An 18,620-nucleotide genomic window follows, 5' to 3' on the forward strand; every position below is an offset into this window, starting at 1 on the left:
TGTTTGCTACGTGGTGCTTGCTTCTTGAGCAATACACCGATCCTATCCAGTTGGGTCATTTGGTACGTGGAAATTTATCTCATATTTAATTTAATTCGAAGTATTATTTGTATCATGATAGTAAAACTCCTGTTAGAGCCGGAGGTGTTAGCAAGGCTCTACACATTCGTTCCAACTTTTTGTCTGTAAGTATTTTTTTATATTTTAAATTTCTTGCTCAAAATCTAACTTTATCTTTACCGTCACATATAAAAACTTAAATAAAATAATATCACGGATATTTTGGTCTATCCAATCCTACGTACCAAAACAGTTTTTAGAGTCTTTTTTTATAATGAATACTTGTTATTCTTATTCCAATTAATTTGTATCTGAAACTTCCATCATGAATCATGAAATGGCAATTATCAAATACTCCTTCTCTTTCCATTTATCGTTAGTTAAGTATTTTTCAATTAGAGTTAAATAATTTAAATTTAATTAAAAATTTATAAATAAATTTTATATATTTATAAATTACGTAAATATTATAATAAATCAAAATATATTATAATTTAAAATGTTAAAATATTTATAAAAAATTTATGATAAAAAATTAATTTATTTAAAATTTAAAAAGTATCACGTAAAATAGGACGGAGGGAGCCTCGTTTAGGTCCACCCTAGCACTTTGTCTAGTGGATTAGAAGGTAAAAGAAACAGAAAGAGGGCGTATGGAATTATGATGTATATTTCTCTATGAACAAGAAATTAGCTGCTATCATCTGCAAGAAGAAGAGATTATGAGTAATTGGGTAAGCATCCAAAGCCATAATAATAATTGAATTAGCAGTAACAACTTCGGATTGACAACCTATTCAATAAACAAATAAGAATATATCTAAAGATCCTCATATTCAACAGTATATAAGACACCATTTAACTTTAACTGACCAGTTTCTCAGCCCTAGTTAATTCAAAGTTAGACAGACGCACCCGGTAGCAAAGTGAAGGGATTGTCTAGGTTAGGCTAAGGCTTTCTTTTTTGGTATCCAAGATGTTGATTGAGATAACCATCTTCTTAAAAAATGTGACCGCTTGAATTCTGGTTTGGGAATTGCATCCTCGTCTTGAAAATCACCAACCTTTTTGCTCTTCTCTTGGTGGTCAATGTTGCCATTATCTTCAATGTTCACTTCATGAGCATCCAAACTGGAATAGAAATGGTTAGGGTGCCACTTAAGTTCTGTTCTATGACAGATGAAAAGTGTAGTGAGTACATACTGAATTTCTGCTATGTAACGGTTAAGCAAGTGTAAACAAACAGATATGATACATGTATTAAGCCCAATATGTGTACCTGGTTGAAACATCAGTTATTTGTTGGTTACCTGGTTGCAACTTAGCTCTTTCACTATCAACACGTCTCTCACTTTAGTTTAGCAGCTAAGACAAAATATCAGCCTCTTTTTATGGATTAGTCTTCCCAAAATTCAGTGAATTTCATGTTACCCCCTTTTTGGAGGATACGATTTTGGGTGACTAAGTAGCAAAAGATGGTTCACTAACATCCAGGCAAAAGAAAAAAAGGAAAGCAACCAGGTTTCATGTCTTGACTAATAGCTAACTTTATATTAAAATGTCTGATTGTGGTGGAGTAGGGAGGAATTGAGGCATCAAAAAAATAACGTACATATGAACGATGAAGGGGTACCAACTATGTGTTCAAGTCCGTTAAATTTGCCATCTACAGTAAAGAAAGGTCACAATTTTTTCGGCATGCCCTTACAGCGAGCATCTATTTTGTTGATGAAGTGAGATAAAGCATCCAGTAAATTCAAAGATACAAAAGGTGGACATACATGGAGCATTGTTTGGACTGGTCACATTGGTTATCCAGTCGTTGTTTAGCTGGCCTGTACTCCAACGTGACATGCTGTGCAAATTGAAGCTGCAGACTCCAAGCAAAAAGAAGTAAAGGTAAGAAGCATAAAATGTAGTTAGTGTATTGAGAAATCATTCTCGAAGTTCACAGGAGCATTATAATTAGCAAGAGCTTGATTATGAAGCATTCAAATCATATGTGTGCATTTGACTGTTTGTGTGTGTGACTGTATATGTGTGTTTGTGTGCAAAACACAGAGCAGTGCTGGGTACAGCAGTACAGATAGAATGTTTCATTGCTTATAGTAAACCGTAACTAACAACATTTATCAATTCTTATGCCTCAAATCCACATGTAACCTCACTAGGAAAATAGCCACCATTGTTGTCAATACTAGAATGTACTACCTTATCTGAGATTCCCCTCATAAGACTGTACCATTAAATCGTCTTTCACCAAACACTTGAAAATGTTCAACTTTCTAGCTTAGTTTTGTCATATGAACTTGCTATAGATAGGCACAAAACCTTGGTTGCTCATTGATGAAGTGCGTGATCACCTCAGTTAAAAGTATAAGTTGTTAAAGAGAATACACTTCTATCATTTAATTGTATTCTCGACACACACCCTCACATGCAAGTGTGATACTTTTTCATGGGCCAAAAGCACATGGAAATATTCGATCTCGGGAATTCTGCAGGCTCTGATACCATAATGAAGTGTGGACCATCTCAATTCTCATATAAAAACTTAAGTTGCTAGAGAGATCACACTTATATCATTTAATTCTTTTCTCAACACTCATTAATTAATTGTAGTTCGAAGATCCAAAAATATCATGGGGCTGAAGACAAGAAAAATTATATACTTATAGAAAAATACTTTGCTTTAGTCCAGAAAATGTATATGGTTCTTCAAGCCCTGACTACATAAGAGCCCCGCATGGCTACCCACCATCTAACCAAACTCATCAAATATAGTACTATTTCCTTTTCCTCGTGTCAGTCGATTCGAATTAAGAAAACAAGTTAGTCTACCACAAGCCACTAATACATTATACATAGATGTGTTTACCTAGTGAATTTTGATAATGGAAAAAAGAGGTACTCAGAAGTTAGAAACAAGCTGTATTTTAGATTCCCAATCAGTAACAATACGAAAAACTACTGACCTGATCACCATCTTTCATACCAAAACAGTTAATAAAAGTTTTGTCGTTCACAAGTTTTTGACTTCCATAGCACAAACAGAAGTGACTCCACACTAGTGACCTGCATCAATAGGCAATACAACTTTAAGATCTATCATATTTGCAGCAATACAGACGACCAACAATTCCTTAAATTCAATTTATTCTTTTTATTTTCAGCCATTCTGCATTAACATGTTTGCAATCATCGTCACAGAAAACTTCAAATACCAATTATTTGCAAGCAAGCTGAAGTGATGAGACCTTCTATTAAATTACCAATTCTAGAACTTCTTAACTATTGGCAAAAAATTGTAGAGTTTTAACTCATTCCCATAATCATATTATCACAGCACATATCTAATGAGTGTCTTGTTCATTTTTTAACTGTTAAATACAGTTCAACACAATATGATGATTGATACCTCCTCGTCAAAGGCGGATCTAAGTGGATTCACAATTGCAGTCTATTACATAAGCATTCCCCCTTTTTCATGCATGTGAAAGTGAATCAAATTAAAAGCAACAAGCTACAGGCAACCATTGTAGAAATAATCAGGTCTCATTCATACCATAGAATCTTGCCTTCATCCTCCCGCGAAAAATTGAAAGCTTCCTCAACTGCTTGTTTAAGGTCTGCTACTGTAGCATTCCTTGCTACATGTATAACTATTCAAAATTCCAGCCAAACAACCAGCATTAGCCATAATTATACCACCAAAAAAATGCAACAAAAAATAAACTACTACTCAAATATTAATCTCACTTACCGAATGAAGAGCCATCCAATTTAAGAACGGAGATATTGAGTAGCTGTTCAGGAAGTTTGCGGTAACCAAAACTCCGAACTAGTCTTTTGCTTAGCGGAAATGGAGTCCAAACCCTAGAACTCCGATTTTGCAACTGAAAGCACGCTATAATCTTCACCATTATCAGCTCGCTTCGAAAATCCTTGCAGTTTTTTTTTTTTGGCTTAAACAGGGGAAATAAGTGACTGAAAACAGAAACTGAGAGGCTTTCGGTTTTTTAAAGAGATGACCGTTAGCAGGGTCACGTTTTTTAAGTAGGAGTACGAATTTACTTCAACACGCGCTGTCAGTTAATTCACTTTAATGAAACCGCGCGGGCGTATATTATCGATAAAAATTAATTAGTGTTTTAATTTTTTCACCACTAATGTTCCTATCAAACTAATTAATGTTTACTTTTATTGTTAGTTATGATTAATTACTAAAGTACATATTATTGCCTTAATCTTTATTTTAATTAATAACTATAGTAGACAATAGTGATTTGATTTAACACTGACAATTCAAGAGTTGGAAGGTGACAAAAAGAAAAGGTAGATCTATGGTTACTGGAAAAGTTAGTAGAGGCAAAACGGGCATTTTGGCAGTTTGTTAAGTGTTTGGATGTGACTTGAGAGAACATTTTGAAGAAAACTATTACTTGAGCAAACATTTTTGAAATTTTTGTTTGTCCCTCTAGATAACCAAATTTTATTGAATTTAAATTTATATCAATCTAGATAAATATTTGTGATTTGATATTCTTTACTCTAATAATATAGATTTAATGGAAGGTCAATTTTATTGGGTTAGTCCGTCAGTTTGGTATATAAATGATGAGCCACTTACTAAACTCAAGATATCATCTTATACTAAAGATTCAATTTAGTGTGACATATAACATGACATGCCACATAAGTCATTTAAATGAGTTAATAGAATCACATAACATGTGAAAAATGATAATAGCATGTCAATTATAATAAAATATTAATAAGAATGTGTCACGTGCATGTTTCAACCAATCAAATAAGATCATGTCACTTAGTTTGACTGCTCAACTAGTTTCTTTACAAAATAAATGGCTTATGTGATTCAATATTTCTGAGAATGAATCATGTCTGATTGGTTCTACATATTCATATGCATACCATAGAAGTCATTCATTTTGTGAGGAAGATATATGTCACACATTGTGTTTGTGCAGCAAGGTAGATGAAATAGAGGCTCACATTCTGAGTGTTAAGAACGTTCCTCCAAAATTTAAAGACAAGTACTACGAGATGGTGATTAGATTAACTATGTTTGTATGATGTAGAGTGCTGGTCAATCTAGAACTTACTGAAGATGAAAGTTGTGGAAATGAAAATGTTGAGATAAATGTATGATCATATAAGAGATAAAATTAGAAATGAAAATATTTGTGATAGATAAGAATCGCTTAGATGGAGGATAAAATGCAAAAAAAAAAAAAGTGAAGCTCAAATGTTTCAAACATATGAAAAGGAGATGCATGGATAGCCAATGCGGATGTTTGATATATTGATAATAGATAATTTCAAGAGAAGTGGATATATCGATCAAAGAAGTATTGAAGAGAAGTAACTAGAATAGATATGAATTTTAGCTTATAATGTGATATGATCTTATCTAGAATGCACAAAATAAGGTGGTAGGTTAACAAGTAGTCGAGTGTAGTCTCGCTTATCTTTTTATAATTTTTTTATTTCCTTTTCTAGACTACTTTAATCTATTTTTCATCAAGTATCTATTAGAGACGACATTCTTTTCTACGAAGTAAAAGTACAATCTACATACACCTGCACCTCCCGTCAATGGCGGATTTAGAATTTTCATTCAAGGGGTTCGAAAAATAAAAATATTAACATGTAAATAATAAGCCAACAAATTTTTAAGGAATGTGATCTTTTTTTAGCATATTTTATTAAAAAAAAGAAAAACATAAAAATGCGACTGGAACTAAAAAAAAAATTGAAACTAAAAAAATTAAATGCTAGCCATGAACATATGTATAGTTTCAAAGGAACTTACCATTACGCTATCTTATTTTCCTTGTCATTAAGAATGTTCAAAATATATATGTATTCACATAAATATAGAAATTTTACTCTATATATATTATATAATTTTTTATCGAAGAGAGTTCCGATGAACCCATGGCTTTACCCGGACTTCACTTTCCGTGAGATTATGTTTATTTTCTCTTCCTTCCTCGTCATATCCCAATTCCCACATATCCTGATGTCCCACAAAATATATATATATATATATATATATATCGGAAAGATATTCAAAAACGCGACATTAGGCGCGTGTTTGTTATCCTCTTACCCGCCTTTTATCCCTATCAACATCACACCAAAGTCTCAACTTTATGCCCAAAACGGAAGGGATATAATACAAAGCAAAGTAGCGAACAGGAAAAAGGTTACAGCACAAGAAAAACTTCGAATCTCAATAACCTATCTCTTCGCTTAGTATATCACGATCACAGAATCAGATAAATTTATTTGATTGAGAAATTGATGAAGGTGTTGCTGTAAAAGTTCAATTTGATTTGGACATTATACGATGTCTGCGATGGTTTGCGGCAAGAGATCCTTCTTCGATGATTTACAATCGTCGTCGCCGACTTCACCGTCGACGCCTGTTTCAAAGAAGCTCCGGTGTGCCTCAACCTCTCCTAGAAGATTCTCGCCGCCGCCGCCAGAGGAAGCTTCCGTTGATCATCTGACAGCTTTGTTTCGCGATGTAGATTGTCAGGTATGATACTCTTACTTTATCTGGCACTAGAATTTTTTGTTGCTGTAAATGTTGTTAGTTGGAGAATTATGTAGCTTTTTTTCAACGTCATTTAGTTATTTACGTAAACTACTCTCTGTATCGGAATGAAATGCTATGAATAGAGTGAGATGAATGTAGATGACTTTGTAAGTGTTTATCTAAAGGATTGCAAAATTGCTCCCGGAAAAAGGTCAACCATATCCCTTCCATCAGAAAAAAGGGGACCGGTTAATCAACCCAATCACTCCTAAATAGGGTTTAGTTCTCACTGATATGACATTGGTTTCTACGGAGTTTACTGGTCATTGACATGACATTTTTTCTGAAAATTTCTGGTTCCATCTGTTCCTCATAATTGCTACCCGTTCTAATTTTGCTACTTCTCTTTATCAATTTTTTTTATTGCTACTTCTCCAACATGATTTTATGGTATATGACCTTGCTGATATGAATAGAAATGTAAATAGATTAACTAAAAACTCAATTTAAAGTTATAAATTAGAATATGAATTATTCCCTTTGTTTTAATTTGTTTCTCTTACTATCCTTTTTAGTCCATAAAAACCGAACAGTCAAAATGAAACATAGGGAGTTTAGAGAAGGAAAAGCCTAGTAATTAACTGTATGTATTGCCGATATATGGCAGTTAGAAGAACATGTATGTGATATAGGAAAATGTCTAATGTTAAAAGATAATCATCCAATGGTGCAAAGAAGTTCCAAAATATGTTTGTGTGACAAGTTCACTTAGCAGCTCATTCACATCTTGTTAACCAAGTCTAGATTTTCATCAATTGTGGAGAAAGGATCTTATTTGCATGCAAAATTTGCAGGTATAGTGGACACTGCTTTTGTCCTAAATGATCCTCCAGCTGATGGCACAGAATGGGTGGAGTTGTTTGTGAGGGAAATGATGAATGCTACAAGTACAGATGATGCTAGGGCTCGTGCGGCAATAATGTTGGAGAGCTTAGAGAAATCCATTAGTGCTAGTGCAAGTGCAGAAGCAACTCAAAATTTTCAGAAGGTTGGTATTTGTACATTTAAGTATATTGTAGTCTATAGATATACCAGACAACAAATTCCCTGCTAAGGAGTTGCGGATGATATTTTTATCAAACATACTTTTCTTTACTAATTTTCTCAGAGGAGTTAAGCTAGAAAACTATTTTGGTGATGCCTATATTGTTGGTTCTTCAATGCATTTTATGAGCAGATTTCTGGCTACTGTAGTGCTTCACTAGTAAGAGAACAGCAATTTGGTCATGTTTGCAAATTTGCATTTTTGACATACTAGTTTATTGACCTTTGCCTGTCATTTTTCAATATTCACCATTTCTTTTCCAGGAAAATATGATGCTGAAGGAGCAAATAGAACTGATTCTTCGAGACAATATCATTATGAAACGTTTAGTGGCCATCCAACATGAACGACAAAAGGAGCACAATGATGATAGGATCCAGAAAGTGCAGCAGCTGAAGCACTTGATTGCTCAATATCTCTCGAGGTACAAGCTGCAGCTTCATATATTATTTTTATTGTATCAATGCACTATAAATGGAGATGTGTTTTTAATTACAACAATAACAAGAGATCAGAATTATTTTTGTTTACTGATAGTAGTGCCATTAATGCAAGTCTTATTCAGAAGTCTTTGGATCTGAGGACAAACTTTTAAAGAATAATGTGGCAAAATTAAAGATTTAGAAGGATAAAGAAATATTTTATTAAGAGATGGGAGATGTAACTTTTGAAAGGTAAAGACTCCTACAGAAGGTATGCACCTTGAGGAAACGCTAGCACATGGGCTAAGAAGAAAGATGGAAGCTAATCACAATGCTCTTAATAGAAAATTTAGTACTGCTATTAGCACATTGAAACATCCATAGAAGAGAGAGTGTTCAACGTTCTTGCAACTAATATTTAAATGCTAAACCTCTCTACTAAATGCCATTTGATCCTTGCATGGAGACACTTCAACATTTAATTTCGAAAAAATGCTTAAACCCTTGAACTACTGAATCTGAGGGTGGACTTCCTCTTTAGAAAACACTGGAGATTTTCTTCTCTTTTTTTTTTTTTTTGGTTGAAAAATACTACTTTATCACTTGAGATTTCCGTTGATATAATAGGTTATTACTCGCTACTCATTTGCTAAAGGATAATGGATAAAAGGTTTCGAGATAAACTTTCGGTAATGCACTCTAGTATTGTTTGGTGAAAACATGTTTACATCAATTTAAACTAGTAGCCATGTAGTTTCCAATATAAAAAATTGTGACACAAAAAACCCAACTATTTGCATTAGCGTTATTGTTGCTCGCATGAACTCAACTATTCTCCCCATCTTAAGGAGACTTCTTCAGCTTCTAAGTAAGCGAGATACAAGTAACTCCAGTTTTTAACTTTACTGATTCCATGGTCATCTTTGCTGGTCAACAATTATTCTTTACTTAATCCAGACGTCTTCTAATATTGAATTCTTAATTGTTCAACCAATCATTTTCTGTCCTCCAAAGTACAAACTTACTAATACAATTAGTAACATTACTAGTTAACATTACTAATACAATTAAAACGTAAAAGAACATATATACTGGGCTTCTTTAACTGTTAGCCTTAAATTTGAACTAGATTTGGTGGGGTGCGCCAGGCCCGTGCAGTAGTGCAACGCATGGGCGACGCTTGAGAGTCCAGGGTAGCAAGCTACCTTGATGGGCCCTTCCCCTTAAAAAATTGAGTTAATATCGTGTGGACCAATGGCCCACATATCAGATATTAAACTGATAAGAACAGATACTACACTTGATCTTAGCCAAAAGGCCGAGAAAGGTATGCTTAAATATGATGTCTGGCCTTTCTTTTTATATCAGCTCTCTGCCGTCTTCTTCTTAGCTTCTTCCGATGTGGGACTAATTGGCCACCACAAAAGTTAAGCATTTCTGCTCTTCCAAGTGTTATAAACTCAGTTATATCTACCTTTTCCATGATAAATATTTCCTCTCGGGCACTTGTAAAGAGATAAAGTTATAAATCTGAACGTTAGTCGTAGTTAAAATCTTAATCTATAATTAAGATCCTAAAAAGCTGTTGAGAAATCAAAGATAAGATATCACTAGTGACTGTTTTTCATTCAGTTTTTAAAGAAAATATTACAAGTGTACATTCAGTATGCCTACATACATATTTCACAGCTCTTCTTAAAAAGCTAAAGAGTGTTATGATCTTGCAAACTAAGTCTGTTCAGTATCTCCCCTAACGCTTCTAAGGTGAACTTTTGTATCGTTCATGTGATTTTCTCCCCTACTCCACCAACTTCACAGCACATTTGTACAAATTATCATACCTGTGAACTGGATTCTTGGTGTTAATAAAATTGCAGCCGTAGTCAAGAACATAGCTACGGTGAATATCCATTCTCCAGCGTGAAAGAATGTACTGAGGTGGGATCTCCTTGAAACCATTTTGACTTAGAACACATGATGTGTGCCTGCACAGGAAGCCCTTCAGGTTGAATAAACCACATTCACAAAGAACATCAGCAACAGCTGTATCAAACGTAACTTCATAATCTTTTGCTTCATTCACATTCTCAACTTCGCGTTCCTTAACAATGTATATCATGATTGACCCATCAAATACCTATTTGTCTTGTGCTTAAACATGAGAACATTCCCTCTATTTCGATTTGAAATTTAACAAATATGGGATTGGTGTAGATTTTCGATAGCTGCATTTCAAAATAAATTCTTGATTTCAACATACAACTTGGATTCCTCGATTCTGAATCAGCCAGTGCTTCTCTTTGATAGATTTCCTTCAGACATTGGTTATAGCCATCAAGGAACTCCTTCAGGGGAGTATGATCAGACAAATACTCATCAAAAGGAGAAGAAACCTCTCTCTCCTCGAGTGTCACACCAAACATCCCCGCTAGAAATGTATCCTTTAAATAGACAGGGACCCAGTGTTTACGATTTTCGTGGAGTGTCTGGAGCCATTTATGGTCCCTAATTCCATGGTATAGCATCATGTCCTCCCAAGCTGTTTCAAAATCATCTATTCTTGATGATTGGGAAATTGCTTCAGTAAATGCTTTCTTGATGACTTTATGCGTGTAACCCACCCAATTCCTCCAGAACTTTCTTCATGATATGCGACAGCGAAATGCAATGAGATGCCCGCGGGAGAACATCAGCAATAGCAGTTTGCATAGCACTAGATTGGTCAATAATGACAGTCTGTGGAGGGCGGCCAATCATGTATGTCAGCCATGCCCTCAACAACCATATAAATGACTCTACAGTCTCTCCTGCAACCAAACCACAGCCTAGTGGCACAGATTGTCCATGGTGGTTAACTCCAGCAAATACCACAAGTGGAACCTCATATTTTGAGATCAAACAAGCAGTGGCAATTTTAACCACGTCACCAAAATAACCATATGTGGCCTTACATCTTGCTTCCGCCCAGAACACATTCCGCGGACATCCTTTCTCATTTAGGTCCATTACATAAAAGAAATCAGGGTTTACCAACTGTAGATCAGTGAAGAAACTGAGAATTGCTTGAGCATCTCCAGGTTTAAGAATCAAATGATTGTTGGACTGGTCAATCATGTTCCTGAATTCACCATCATCATCTGGATCAATAATGACAGTTCTGAATAACCTAATTTTATGATTTTCTTGATTACCAGTCATCTGTAAGGGCCTTTTTCTCCCAGAGCTGTTGTTTCTGTGAGATTTATAGAACTTTTCAGTTGACGGATGAATGAGGTGGTTGTGTTCAAGTTCAACTTCAATTATTCTCCACCTTTTGTTCTCCGTCAATCTGAACTTGATCATAGCTGGACAGCCAGTTCTTGTCTCAGGTCTGGGCCGATTTGCTTCACTTTTCTTTTTAAATCCTGCATTGCTGCAGCTTAGTTTTCCTCTATACCTTTCCCTACTCTTCCTATACCATGTATTACTCACTCTTACCCCGAAGCCATACGCTTTAGCATAACAGTTGTAAAAGTAGTACACATCCTCATATGTCTCGAACTCCATTCCAATATTTGGGTGAACAGGATTTTCGCCTTCAAGAACACCAGAATGACCAGCGTATTCTGTCATCGCACACTCTCCATCAATATCGAATTCCTCAGTTTCATCTTCAAAGATGGAAGCATTGAGTGAAAGACCATCCATTTGGAGTGTTGCAGAAGCATCGACGTCAAGCTCTTTAATATATTAAGAAGAGGATAGATCAAAGGTGGTCAAAACAACCCTTAGAGTGGAATGCGGGAGAAGAAGAAGAAAGTGAAACATAGAGCGAAAACATCAATTTTAGATAATGATGTCAATAAGGAAAAAAACTCCAGATGTATTTCTCCCCCAACTGTGGATCTAATGACAGGCTTAGTGCTATTGGGAATATAGTTACTGCATAATATTGTGATGTGTCTTTCAATCCAGGAAATAAGTATGTTTTCCGATGGGAGTTCTCCTTTACAAGACTTAGAGTTGTACTTTACAATATAAGAAATTCTGCTTACACTGGTCAAGCTTTCAACTTCAATATTGGCCTGATGTATGAGAAAGCCATAAGGTTGTAAAAAAGAAGAGTATATAGCTGCCATTTATCCATTTCAACATTATACTTACTTCTTAGTTTCTAACTTTCGATACACAGGCAAAGACCCGAAGGAAAAAAGTTCATCTAATTTTGTGAAAGACTGAACAGGAAAAAGAACTGATCAACAATTAATATTGCTGTTATGTAGGCTAATTTTTCTCCTTATAAGAGATAACTTACAATCAATGTGACTTCTTCTTTACTTTCACAGTGAGAAGAAATAGATGCATAACTAGAGACTATATAGATAGAACCACTCAATCGACCAACAGGAAAAATGAGATAGTCCACAACATACTATCATTGAATTGTCCATGTTGCTTGACATACATAAACGTAAAACTCGTCTGCCAGCATGATCTTCTAAATATCACCTCCATTAGAGCATTGTTTTTATTTTCCTTTTGGCCCTAATATTATTTATTAAAATGAACTGTGTATTTCCATGGCAAGTCCACTATATATAGGACTGCAACTCACTATTACTAAAGTACTTTACTCCTTTGCATGCTTACTTTATCTTCTTCCACACTGGGATATATGAGCATAAACTATCCAAGTATAACACTTCACATATTTCAACCAAACTCTTTTCAGTCAGTAATGAGGGTGAAAAGAATATAGGCGACCAGACACGGTAATATATGTTTATTTAAGTTGTTCTTTCTCATCCTGTTTCTATATCCAAGAAGCTTCAGAGTATATAATGCTGTCGATACAAGCACTAGTTAAATCTCCCAATAAACTCGCATACTAAAGTATCTTTGGGCAACCACATACTACAGGTTTACCTCAAGCCTACCCAAAAGAAAGAAACAGCACTTAGAATTTATATCAGTATAAAAAGTAATAGATAACCTTTCAAGTTAGACTCTGCCCCATAAAGGAAATAGATAGGTTAATTTATCATCCTACTGAAAAGAAAATTCACAGAATTTGAACTACATTTAAAAATAGACATGAATTGAACAGTACTACAAAAGGGAATATCAACATCCTCGCTCGAAAAAGAAAAAAGATTCAAATTCAAAGAATGAAATTCAGGTCATGATAGAAATAATCATAGGAAGTTTATATTTGGTACTCAAACAATGGAAAACTGGAAGTAGACATTTTTACAGATGAAAATTAAGGAGATATAGCTCACTAAAAGCAGTGGCGGATCTAGGAATTTAAGGTTATGAGTGCTCTAAACTGAAAATATAAAAAATATGTATTAACAATGAGATTTGAACCTTGGTACAATAATACTAAAAAAGTCTTAAGCCCATCCATCCAGGAGTCATTGGACCAACGAAATCATTTATTCATTGAGTGCTCTATGTTAATTTTATACAAATACCTCAATTTCCACATAGATATATATATATATATATATTTCGTAACGAAATTAATGGGTGCTCGAGCACCCGGCGAACACCACGTGGGCGCCCTATACTATCTGAGCACAGATCGGAAATTTCATACAAAACTACAATAGCTAATTGGGTATGTACAGTGCAAGTTTGTTGAGAACATTAAACAAATTTAACCTGCAATTTCAGATAAAACTTCACACCTGAGCCACCGGCAGACGTTGTCTTTCAGCAAAAAAAATGGCGATAGTTGATTTTAAGCTTCATAAAAAGGAAACAAAGAACAATATTTTATATAGGAGTATTTTTGAATAGTAGTACTAATTCTAAGGGCAAAATATGAACGTCAGTTCTCTTTTAATTTTGTAAATTAAGAGCAAATTATTTAAAATAACTATTTTTTCGTAACGTGGACAACTAATATGAAGCGTATGGATTTTTAAAAAGTGAAAATAATTTTAGAAAATAATTAATGATGTTTGAACTCATTAATTATTTACTAAATTCAAATAGAATTTCAACAATGTTTGCTTGCAAAGTTGCAAATCTATATTGTAATGAGAGTCATTTGTTGCAACTGATGTTTTATCATACAGAAAAGGAAAAGATTTTTGTTTAAGTGTAAGGGTTTTGGATAACATTTGTATTATTTCTGTTTAAAACTTGTCTTGAGTTTATTTAGTTGCTGAAAGCATGAAATAATAAAACTAGAACTTCCTCTATAAGCAAGGCCTTTAAATGCAGTAATGCACTCACTATACATAATGATGTGTGGACAAAAAAAAGTTCAGAAACTACACAAATTGTTAAACCTCAACTTAGTTCACTATGATACACGTTTGTCCGCTGCAAGACGAACCTTATTCAAGGACTCCTTAAACGCCTGCCAAGCAACCATATAGTGATGTTGAGAAACCATCCCTTCGTCAACTACTTGCATGGCACGTCTGTGCAAATGATCAAACAGTTGAACAGGGTTACTAATATCTATGTTGCTTGAGCCAAGTTCTGGTGCATACAAGCGTTTAAAATCTTTTCTCCAGCGAGTCAATATATAATGATTTGGGATTTCCTCTATACCATTGTAGTTGAGCACAGATAAAGCATGTCTGCAGAGATAGCCTCTGAAGTTGAAACAACTGCACATGCATCGAACTTCTACCCCTATTTTATCATAAGTAACTTCAACATCTCTTGCATCACTCATGTCTCCTTGAACCCCTCGTTCTTTAACCATATATGTGATGATGGGTCCATTGGTGTGAATTTGTGCTATACCTGAACAATTAGACATCAAATCCATCTCCTCTTGGAACTTCAGAAATATTTCTTTAGTATACAATTTGGAGAGCTGTAACTCATAATTGCACCTTGTTCTCAGGACGGGGCTAAATTCTTTTGAATCAAGATCACAAACAACTTCCTTCTGATGATTCTTTTGCAGTACAAAATCATATATGTCAAAAAATTCTCTCAAATTTGTTTCTTTATGTACAAATCCATCAAAGAAGGGACACATGAACTCACCATTCTGATCAATAGATATTCCAGCCAGAAATGTATCTTTCATATAAATAGGAGCCCATCGTTCTCGATCGTCATACAAACTTTGAAACCACCCATAGCCCCCACATCCAAATCGCTGTGCCATCTCCTCCCATGCAACTTCAAATTCATCAATTTTAAGAGAGCCATACACTGTATTATACAGTACCTCATGGAATACTTCTGATTCCCCCACTTCCCCTACTGAATTGACAATGCTGTCCAAAATAATTGACAAGTTAAGCCTATGGTTAGCCCGGGGAAATATCTCAGATATTGCATTTTGCAAGGCTTTGCAGCGATCTGTGATGATAGTTTGTGGAGGGCGTCCTGACATACACGATAGCCATGCTCTCAGTAACCAAACATATGTCTCAAAACTTTCATCAGCAAGCAAACTACAGCCCAACAAAAGAGTCTCCTTATGGTGGTTTAGTCCAAAGAATGCTAGAAGCGGGATGTCATATTTTTTTGACAAGCATGTTGTGTCGACCACAACCACATCACCAAAATAAGCATATGCCGCTCTTGATCTGGAATCAATCCAAAACACATTCTTTAGATACCCTTCATCATCAAAATCCATAATGTAGAAAAAGTTTGGCTTCGTAAGCTGCATCCGACAGAAGAAGTTGTATATGACTTGGGTATCACCTTCTTTGAGTTTTAAACGTGTGGACCCATCAATCTGGCTGCTGGCTGCTCTCTCATCTGAGCTTCCCTCGCCTGATGTCTCAACAGCGGGAGTTCTGTACAACTTAATTGTTCGCACTTCCACATCAACTGCTGGCTCTAATTTCCTTTTAACCCCTGCATCCATCTTTTTGTGTGACTTGGAGTTTTGCACCCTTTCAGGATCAAAGAGATGGTTATGTTCAAGCTTAACCTCATCCACCCTCCATCTATTGGACTCCACCAATCTCAACCTTACCATCGCTAAGCAACCTGTCCTTGTTTCTTTTCTTCGGCTATTTGCTTCTTTCATTGTCTTGAAACCCTCACAATTGCAACAGAGAACAGCACCGCGCTTCTCTTTACTGTTGCGTTTTGTCCATGAAGACTTCACCCTGATGGCAAAACCAAGCTCCTTAGCATAGCAGTTGTAATAATTATAAGCATCCTCATAAGATTCAAATTCCATGCCGACAACCGGAGGGGGATAAGACTTTCCCAGGGATGAACCAGTGTGACAATCATTAATTGCTGTATCACCACATCTTGGATCCTCAAGGCCATTACTATGAAACTCAGATAACCGATGACTATTGTCCCTTGGGACACCGCTTTCAAAATTAAGCACATGCTCACAGTTTTTCTCAGCTTCATGGCTTTCAAACTCAAGAATTTGCCCAGCAGTAGTTCCAAGCTCATTGGCCTCAATGTTTAGCACTTGGTCACCATCGCTCTCAGTGCCATTGCATGTAATATCAAAGACTTCCTCACTGGCAGCCTCATTATCACTTCCCTCACCCACGGGAAGTTGTTCACTGGTTCCCATGCCTTCCTCCATCTGAAGCCTTTCAAGTAGGGCAAGATGAACGGCAAAAGGTCAGCAACAATGAGATACATGTATCAAGAACTCTATCCAGCTTTTCACGTGGAACAGATCTATTCCTTTGACTTGAAATCTTGAACTTTGCATTTCAATGAGTCTTGAGACTGATTCTTTCTTCATAACATCTAGATGTCATGGAAGAAGCTAAGAACTTACACTTCTCAGAGTATCCTTCTTTCTGATGAAGCGTAATCTAGCTTGGAAAGTCACTGTTGTGTCTCCTGCTTTCCCAAACTACCAAGCTTAATCTATCCCTAAGCAAGAATTACCTGTCGAGAAGATGAAAAATAAATAAATAAAGGCAAGTCTTTGTGATCAGGTCAGTTCGACAAATCCAGCTAAAGAAACAAAGGTGCCCATCTAACTCATACTACACGTGGAAAGAAAATTTGTCGAAAGTCAGAAAGTAATAAACGAGAAAAGATAAGATGTTAAAGTGTCAAGTATATGTCACCATTTGCTTTAAGCAAGAAAGAATTCATGTAAGCCACCCCACTATCTTTATGTATGTATATTACTTATTGAAAATAGATATATTAAATAAGCCAATTCCAAAATTGTTTCTGATCCTAGATAGTAAATGCAAATAAAACTGTGAACACCAAATCAACAGTAAAGAGATTACAATGCTGTAATTTTAGAAGTACATACATGGTAAACCTTGAAACTCTGGATTTTATTCAACAAATAATCTTATACTGTGGCTTGATAGGTATATGCTATTAGCTCATAAATTCTTCCTTATTTATTGCAAACCAAAATAGTAAAGCAAGACGAGTTAATTTACTGGCTCTATTAGGCACTGCTATATTAATAATTTTACGCAATATAGACCTTAAGGGCCTATTCATTTGTAGAACCTGTTCGAGCATGTTTCAACCTCCTCCCTAATAAGGCAACTAAAGGTCAGAGACTAAGGACAAAACAATGTGTCTTGAAATCCATTCAGTGACAGTTGAGAGGACAAATGGCGGGGATCACAAGTCCAGTAAACCTACTCACATGCTCAATTCCAAATGAGGATGAGATTTTTATCGACATGATTACACTCTTATTATCCCCGAATCAATATGAGAAAAGACCACTCATCCAACTCATACACATAATTCTCGAAGTAAATAAAGAGCTTCAATATCCCAATGAGTAATGCTAAACTAAGAAAAAAAAATTTACTCAGAAGATTTAACGAGTCCTATTTAGAAAAAGCTGATTCCTTTTAATAGGTTTCATCTCAAAAATACAGTCAACCACAATCGCAAAGACAAAGACTACCGAATTTTGTTATTCAATAATGACAATAACCAGAAAAATCCATATAAAACTAAAAGCTTACAAACTGAATCAAACAAAACAAAAAAAAAAACAGAAACAAATAATGAACTGATAGACAGTGCACTGAAAATTGGAGAAGAGAGACTGTGGAACAAGATATTCCACTACCTTGGACTCACCTTTCCCCAAGAGAGAGAGAGGGAGAACTCGCCGGAGAAAAAGACCAATTACGGCGGTGGAGAACCCAAATGGCAGCGACAGCAGCGGCGATAGACTGATGCAGCCTTTCAAACGCCTGGAATGACTAAACCCAGAGTTAGGGGTAAAATTGTCACTTCAGGAAACAAAAATTGCAAAGAATTAACTTTTTAGTGATAATTAATTTCAATACCGGAAAACCGAAAAACCAAAGAATGGATTTCGGTTTGCCCCTTCAAGAAAATGAAAATTTGCAAATTAATATAATTGAATGGCATTTTATTAATAACTAATTTCAATATCAAAAAATTAAAAAATCAAAGAATTAATTTTGATTTTGTATTGGTGTTATTTTTTTAAAAGTTTGGTTATTGATTCAATGTAAGAGTTTTAGAACTTCGATGCACAAAAGAATCAAACTTTTATTTA

The 18,620-nt window shown here is 35.2% G+C and overlaps 4 protein-coding genes, 1 long non-coding RNA gene and 2 other non-coding genes across 9 annotated transcripts; 2 read left to right on the forward strand and 5 right to left on the reverse strand.

Moving 5' to 3' along the window:
* The first annotated feature begins 136 nt into the window (after nucleotides 1-136).
* Nucleotides 137-2,211, forward strand: LOC112941703 (uncharacterized). Its single transcript, XR_011221802.1, has 2 exons — nucleotides 137-185; nucleotides 1,641-2,211. It is a non-coding gene; the product is annotated as an uncharacterized lncRNA (long non-coding RNA).
* Nucleotides 583-4,092, reverse strand: LOC101243721 (uncharacterized). Of its 2 annotated transcripts, XM_026031612.2 has the most exons (6): nucleotides 3,824-4,092; nucleotides 3,626-3,722; nucleotides 3,036-3,135; nucleotides 1,842-1,930; nucleotides 976-1,191; nucleotides 583-764 (listed from the first exon to the last, which is right to left on the reverse strand). In XM_026031612.2, exons 1-5 carry the CDS (start codon nucleotides 3,981-3,983, stop codon nucleotides 1,005-1,007), a joined length of 633 nt encoding a protein of 210 aa, XP_025887397.1. In that variant the 5' UTR covers nucleotides 3,984-4,092; the 3' UTR covers nucleotides 583-764; nucleotides 976-1,004. The 2 variants fall into 2 exon arrangements, with proteins under 2 accessions (XP_025887397.1, XP_004242207.1); XM_004242159.5 differs by lacking the exon at nucleotides 583-764 and having other exon boundaries at nucleotides 796-1,191; nucleotides 3,824-4,091.
* Nucleotides 4,093-6,433: 2,341 nt separating this feature from the next.
* On the forward strand, nucleotides 6,434-12,077 carry LOC101268697 (uncharacterized). The gene is made up of 5 exons (XR_011221898.1): nucleotides 6,434-6,625; nucleotides 7,293-7,374; nucleotides 7,480-7,673; nucleotides 7,994-8,154; nucleotides 8,296-12,077. It is a non-coding gene; the product is annotated as an uncharacterized protein (transcript).
* Nucleotides 9,287-9,483, reverse strand: LOC112941765 (U2 spliceosomal RNA). Its single transcript, XR_003247334.1, has one exon. It is a non-coding gene; the product is annotated as a U2 spliceosomal RNA (small nuclear RNA).
* LOC138349405 (protein FAR1-RELATED SEQUENCE 8-like) lies at nucleotides 9,951-10,575 on the reverse strand. Its single transcript, XM_069299743.1, has 2 exons — nucleotides 10,348-10,575; nucleotides 9,951-10,253 (listed from the first exon to the last, which is right to left on the reverse strand). Exons 1-2 carry the CDS (start codon nucleotides 10,573-10,575, stop codon nucleotides 9,951-9,953), a joined length of 531 nt encoding a protein of 176 aa, XP_069155844.1.
* LOC101268406 (protein FAR1-RELATED SEQUENCE 6-like) lies at nucleotides 10,757-11,839 on the reverse strand. The gene has a single exon (XM_019214317.1). The coding sequence runs from the start codon at nucleotides 11,837-11,839 to the stop codon at nucleotides 10,757-10,759; it is 1,083 nt and encodes a 360-aa protein (XP_019069862.1).
* A 2,243-nt stretch (nucleotides 12,078-14,320) lies between the features above and the next one.
* On the reverse strand, nucleotides 14,321-18,350 carry LOC101268116 (protein FAR1-RELATED SEQUENCE 8). Of its 2 annotated transcripts, none has more exons than XM_010324359.4 (2): nucleotides 18,173-18,350; nucleotides 14,321-16,990 (listed from the first exon to the last, which is right to left on the reverse strand). In XM_010324359.4, the coding sequence occupies exon 2, from the start codon at nucleotides 16,674-16,676 to the stop codon at nucleotides 14,448-14,450; it is 2,229 nt and encodes a 742-aa protein (XP_010322661.1). In that variant the 5' UTR covers nucleotides 16,677-16,990; nucleotides 18,173-18,350; the 3' UTR covers nucleotides 14,321-14,447. The 2 variants fall into 2 exon arrangements, with proteins under 2 accessions (XP_010322661.1, XP_010322662.1); XM_010324360.4 differs by having other exon boundaries at nucleotides 18,162-18,299.
* Between the last annotated feature and the right edge of the window lie 270 nt (nucleotides 18,351-18,620).

Source organism: Solanum lycopersicum, chromosome 6 (genome assembly GCF_036512215.1).
Source record: "Solanum lycopersicum chromosome 6, SLM_r2.1".
NCBI lineage: Eukaryota > Viridiplantae > Streptophyta > Magnoliopsida > Solanales > Solanaceae > Solanum > Solanum lycopersicum.

Excerpts from the sequence above, each read along its gene's own strand:
- LOC101243721 (XM_026031612.2), bottom strand. The coding sequence starts at position 3,983 with ATGGTGAAGATTATAGCGTGCTTTCAGTTGCAAAATCGGAGTTCTAGG. Across the intron at positions 3,723-3,823 it reads ATTGGATGGCTCTTCATTCG|TTATACATGTAGCAAGGAAT; the intron begins GTAAGTGAGATT and ends AATTTTGAATAG. Across the intron at positions 1,192-1,841 it reads CAGTCCAAACAATGCTCCAT|TTTGGATGCTCATGAAGTGA; the intron begins GTATGTCCACCT and ends TTTCTATTCCAG.
- LOC138349405 (XM_069299743.1), bottom strand. The coding sequence starts at position 10,575 with ATGTTTGGTGTGACACTCGAGGAGAGAGAGGTTTCTTCTCCTTTTGAT. Across the intron at positions 10,254-10,347 it reads TCTACACCAATCCCATATTT|GAACGCGAAGTTGAGAATGT; the intron begins GTTAAATTTCAA and ends TACATTGTTAAG.
- LOC101268406 (XM_019214317.1), bottom strand. The coding sequence starts at position 11,839 with ATGGATGGTCTTTCACTCAATGCTTCCATCTTTGAAGATGAAACTGAG.
- LOC101268116 (XM_010324359.4), bottom strand. The coding sequence starts at position 16,676 with ATGGAGGAAGGCATGGGAACCAGTGAACAACTTCCCGTGGGTGAGGGA.